Raw genomic sequence first — 5,989 nt, forward strand, 5'->3', positions numbered from 1 at the left:
AAATCATATAAATAAATGAAAATCAACAAACAATGTGGAACCAATTAAATAAGAAACGAATGTTTAAAAAAAAACTTCCAAAATCACCTTAAATAAACGGCAAATGTCACCAGGCTTTTCAAAATCCAAAATACTGCCAAACACACTTACATCTTAACTGCTATGGATCTCATTTCAAGTCCATTATCAAAGTGACAATGCGTAAGTTTTCCTTATGGGTCCTATAAACACACATGCTCTCTCCACAGCCCAGTGGGAGAACTGAGACGTGAATAAGAGTGAATACAATAAGAGGCCACATCAAAGGTCTGTATGAATGACAGAGATTGTCGACTGAACCTAATGTGAGGAAGGTTTTTGTATTAATGCACTTTTGAGTGTGTACTGTATGTGAGAGTTTGAATCTGCCACAACGATCACAAAACCTATATTAAGTTTCACATAAAAAGAGATTAAGATCATTATCAAATTCTATTATGAATAGCACAAAACATATTTCCTCAAGTACTGTAAGTGTAGAAAAGTAGGGTAGTTACAAATGTTGCGTTCAAGTCCTCCTCGTTCGTATTTACGGCTTGGGAAAACATGCAAATACAAAATGATGATAAAGGATAAAGAATGTGCATCAGGTCTGATTTTTTAAAATGTTTTTATTCCATTTAAGAATGTGCTGCAAAATTAATTGTTATTCTATTGAAATTGTACAATAACATTAATAAGTGTAACAGATTATCAAAAGATAAAAATGGTGAGCGGGCCGAGGACTTGGTTTTGTAAATTGGTTGTTGATTAGATTTGTAGACGTGGGCGTTGCACTCAAAAGTGGAAGTAAATGAGCTGAAGACTTTAGATATACCAAGACGGATATACCAACACACAATATGGAGGAATAAGTCTTGTCTTCTACATAAAAGAAACAATCGCCAGTTGGTAAAGTCATTGCGTCACTGCCACGGCTGTTAGAAGCTCCAGTTGCCATAGGCTCTGTCCCAAATCACACCCTAAACCCTTGCAGTCTTCCTCTAAGTCCACACATTTTCTTGATGTAATGCCGTAAGTCTGCTGTGGAGCTTGTCTCTGTGTGGGCTCAGCAGAAGTGCTTATCGAGGGTGCAACGGCCGCAAAGGGGGCACTCGTGAGCATCCTTCTGAAAGCTAAAATGACATTGGGCAAATTGGACACACTATGCACTTATAGACCTAACGGACAAACACTCGTGGTTGCCATTGTAAGCCCTCAACACTGCAAGTACACATGAAGAGTGCCATTTGGGACGGACAAATTGTTCTAAGACGAGCGATTAGGACTGCACATGTGCATTTGCTGGTTCAGCCTGAAATATAGGATTTTTCTATGCTATTTGAGCATAAAAAAACATTTATGGGACCATTCATGACAGATTCTGTTGTTGATTTCAGGATTTCCCCATTCAAGTAAATAGGACTTGGTCTTGGGTGCCCAAAATAGCTGCCTGGAGGCTTTGTAAATATGGCCACCAAGTGAACAGACTTTCCTTGAAAGGGACTTTGGGTAAATTTGAGTTGCAGGGGCGGGGTTTAGGCAGACCACGTGACTGGATAAGTCCTGCACGTGTCACCAGACAGAAGTCTGTTGTCCAGTATGGTTATGACTTTTAGTTCAAAATGAAAGGTCAAAATACATTTTGAAAAAATACATGGCATAGCATGCATTTAGAAAAAATTAGAGTGAATTTTCATTTCATGCCAAAGTTAAAGGACAAGTTTTAAACTTGTCAACAGTTCGTAATCTGCGTTCACCGTGAACACAGATGTGACCTGACCGAAAAATAAGGCGAGTTATTAAAAGAACGACTTGGGTTTTGGTTAAACTATCAGATAGTCTAGTAGAGAATAAAAGCCGAGAGAAGGTCGCGGTATTCGAGCTGGCCGTATCGTTCTAACTTCAATGTGCAGTCTCGTTGTTTCTAGAGATTTGATTGAAGTCTGAGTCATTTCTATGCAGCAGCGCAAAGCCAATGTGACGGCGCGGCATTCCTCCGAGAGGCCTCGCGAGCACGCCGTACAGTCTACCAACGCCAATTAGCACGTTACCCTCGCTCAGATGCACGCTCGACTCAACTCACAATCACCCCGCTGCGGAATTCACCTGCACTCCGCGCCCCCTTCTTTATCACGCGCTCACATTTCTATTGTTTTAAAGGGATAGCTCACTCGAAAATGAAAGTCCAGAGTCATCATATACTCGACCTCACATTGGACCAAACCTGTGTGATTTATCTTTCTTCATAGGAACACAAACTGAGCGGTTGGGCAGACTGAGAGTCTCATTCGTTGTTCACTTTTCCTAAAAGATGCAAGGAAAGTGAACGGTGACCGAGGCTGTCAGTCCCTCACATTCTGAATAACATCTCATTGTGTGTTCCACAGAAAGAAAGAGAGTCCTACTTTCTGGGATGAGTAAGTTAAACAATGACAGAACCTTCATTTTCGGTGAACTATAAACGCATGGCAATACGCTTAAGTGAAAAGGGCAGACATATAAATGAGATGTTTTTCCATAATTAATTATGTTGCAGAAGTAAGACGTTGTCAGAACAGTAAAAACTTGAATCCGCGTGACGCGCGTTATAACACTTCTGTGACGTCAACGAAATAAACCGGTTTTAATACAACAAAAATGATTTGAGAGCATTTACTTCATATTCGGAAAGTTCGCTTCTTTATGGAAAAAAAAGCTTAAACCACAAAATTAAAAATGTTGGTTTTCAGTTACTTTTACCGACTATTATTGTTTTAATATGTCAGGAACGCCCTCTGTTTGTACACTGCATCTTCACCAAACATCTGGATTTTCACGAGAACATGGAAATCTTGGAATAATCGATTTTTTTTAAATGTGCACAAAACACTAAGGAACTCAGACCGGTAATGCAGGAAAATGAGGAATAAATCTCACAAACTTCCCCAGGCTTACACAATGAGCTGTAAGACAAGCTTTCCGCACGCCTCAGCCATGCGCGCTCGATCACCACACACTATCCCATGCTTTAACAGCCCGAAATTAAATACATTCCAGTTACATGTAGAATCTATAGGTTAAAGTAACTCAAATAAAAGTAAGTTTGAGCAAGTAGTCTATATCATCAGACATGTGCGGTCATGCTGCTCTTGAACTCTCCCGGAGAACGCGCACTAGTGCTGCATGCAGAAGAGGTATGAAACTTACCTGTCTCTGGAGAAGTAGTGTTATTACAAAAACGCAGAGACTGAAGGTGCCGTTAGAGTAGTCCACTGCCAAAGTGCGGAGGTATGTCACACTAATCTTTGCTGGTACACACACGCCTTCAAACCCTAAGGGTGAATATGTAAATGGAGTCTCGTTCACAAGGACCGCTCGGTCTTTCGCCTCAACACTCAGGCGTGACTTTTCCCGGGTCTCGAATCGCACTCCCTCTGAATAAAAGATACGTTTACCTCCTACTGTTTAACCCTTCCTCGGGATGAGATGGGTATGTGCCATGCACATGTTCTGTGAGATTCTATTTTGTGCCATAAAATGCTTATTTTTACTCCCGCTTACAGAACTACTTTTTTTTTTATTTGTACTGGATTGCTTGTCACACAGTTTTCTATATGTAGGCTATCTTTGGGAAAGATTAAATATCTACTTAGTATGTTGTACCACCTTTAATATAATATTGTTGGCTATACAATATTAAATGTTGTCATACAGACATTTTACAGCATGGGGGAGCGACCGACAATGAATGTGCCCAAATTATGAGAAAAGCATTTAAAAAATTGGTCCCTGTAAAAACCATGTCTGTTTTTTATACCAAGTCACCCATGACCTTAAGCAAACTAAGAATCACCGTTTATAGCATTGCATTAGGATTTGTCAAATTAATGTTTTTATCTTTTATATGTGACCCTGGAGCACAAAACCAGTCATAAGTAGCACAGGTATTTTGTAGCAATAGCCAACAATGCATTGTATGGGTCAAAATTATTGATTTTTTATGCCAAAAATGATTAGGATATGAAGAAAATATCATGTACCATGAATATATTTTGTACATTTCCTACCGTAAATATATTAAAACTTATTTTTTGTTTAGTAATATGCATTGCTAGGAACTTCATTTGGACAACTTTAAAGGCGATTTTCTCAGTATTTTGATTTTTTTTTGCACCCTCAGATTCCAGATTTTCAAATAGTTGTATCTCGGCCAAATAATGCCCTATCCTAACAAACCATGCATCAAAGTTTATTTATTCAGTTTTCAGATGATGTATAAATCTCAATCTCAAAAAAATGGACCCTGTCCCTGACCCTTGTGGTCCAGGGTCACATAAATTGTTCACATGGTAGATACAAACTGGACAATTATAAGCAACATTTTGAAGAAAAACATAAAAAATGTGTTATTTGACTCCTGATGTTTTGGCAAATAACATTACATTAATGTTCTGAGGTGTTTTTATGCTTCTGCCTATTTAAGGGTTAATGTCATGGAAGTTCATCGGCACAGATTTGATGTAGCCTGAATAAAACGAAATGAATCATCTACTTTTTGCAAGGAAAATCATATTTACTTATCTTGTCTTCTATGATAGTTTAATTAATGCATACAAACACCCAGATTATCACTGCACTACAACATTTCATGATCACATGACTCACAAGTGTGAGAATGACGAAAGTGCTGATCGTGGAATCGTTGAGCACCGGAAGTGTGGAAGCAGATGTGACAGTTCAGGGGATCAGCGGCGGAGCTGCAGAGAAACAATGTTGCAGTTACATTTCACGAATGATACTTTACCCGACAATGTCAGCACTGACTTTCAGAATCTGAGTAAATTCAGTGAACAGGTAGGAATCCAGTATGCTGCGAGCGGAAAGTGGGAATTATGATACTAATGAACGAGTTTAGTGTATTTGAGATCAACAGATTTTCTGTATATTTTAGTTAGATGTAAATAAACGGGGCTGTCGAACATCTAGCCATCAGAAAAAAAGTCGCCTGATGTGTCGCTAAGTGTCTGTAACGTTTAGTCACGTGAGAGTACCATAACACTTAGCATTAGCACGACTAACCTGGGCTTCTTTAGTGATGTAGAGGCCAAACGCGACCACGATAAACTTATATTTACTGCATTGAGACACATCATATCATATCATGCAGTTGTATCCTTTATATAAAGTGTTCTTATATCAGCCTTCCATCTCCAGCAGGAAATTGATAAAAGGAACTCTGATTGGTTGCAGTGAATGTTTGAGGAAACAGTTACATTTTTTTTTATAAATATAATGGACTTAATTAAGGAACACACACACACACACACACACACATATATATATGTGTGTGTGTGTGTTTCCCACAGGATTTTGTGAGACTGGTGGGTGGACTGTGTACCTCTAGGGCAGGGATGGGCAGCCACTGGCCTGCAGAATTTTAGCTCCATCCCTAATTAAACAGACCTGTAATTTTCAAGCAATCTTGTAGAATTTAGTTAGGTTTTTCAGGTTTGTTTGATTGGGGATTGAGCTAAACTCTGCAGGACAGTGGCCTCCAGGATGCTACACACATGTAGCATGAGCAGAGGCGGACAGTAACTAAGTACATCTACTTGAGTATTGTACTTGAGTACACTTTTTGAGTATCTGTACTTTACTTGAGTATTATTTTTTCTGGGAACTTACGACTTTAACTTCACTACATTTGAAAGACAAATATTGTACTTTTCACTCCACTACATTTCTATCAAGGTCCTCGAAGTAGAAAGTCGTAAGTAGCAGCTTTGAAAGTCAGTGGGTGATTTTTTTCAGACAGTAATCAAATAAGAAGTTAATATTGTGGTATATATTAGACACAATATTGTCTGATTTTGCTAAATTGTGTAGGTGAAAATATTACCTATAAAGCCACAGAAGAACTGTTGTGCGTCTCCTAATAAAACACAATAGGTGTTTGACTGAAGCAGCACTGCACAGACTGTTCTGTGTG

At 38.8% G+C, this 5,989-nt stretch overlaps 1 protein-coding gene across 1 annotated transcript in view; it reads left to right on the forward strand.

Moving 5' to 3' along the window:
* Positions 1-4,685: 4,685 nt before the first annotated feature.
* Positions 4,686-5,989, forward strand: part of LOC107603136 (COMM domain-containing protein 7-like) — a 10,827-nt gene continuing 9,523 nt past the window's right edge. Inside the window, exon 1 of the mRNA XM_016295851.1 lies at positions 4,686-4,854. Coding sequence (XP_016151337.1) covers positions 4,771-4,854 — 84 coding nt within the window. The 5' untranslated portion in view covers positions 4,686-4,770. The remainder of the gene's footprint in view (positions 4,855-5,989) is intronic.

Source organism: Sinocyclocheilus grahami, unplaced genomic scaffold (genome assembly GCF_001515645.1).
Source record: "Sinocyclocheilus grahami isolate Dianchi unplaced genomic scaffold, SAMN03320097.WGS_v1.1 scaffold341.1, whole genome shotgun sequence".
NCBI classification, from domain to species: Eukaryota; Metazoa; Chordata; class Actinopteri; order Cypriniformes; family Cyprinidae; genus Sinocyclocheilus; species Sinocyclocheilus grahami.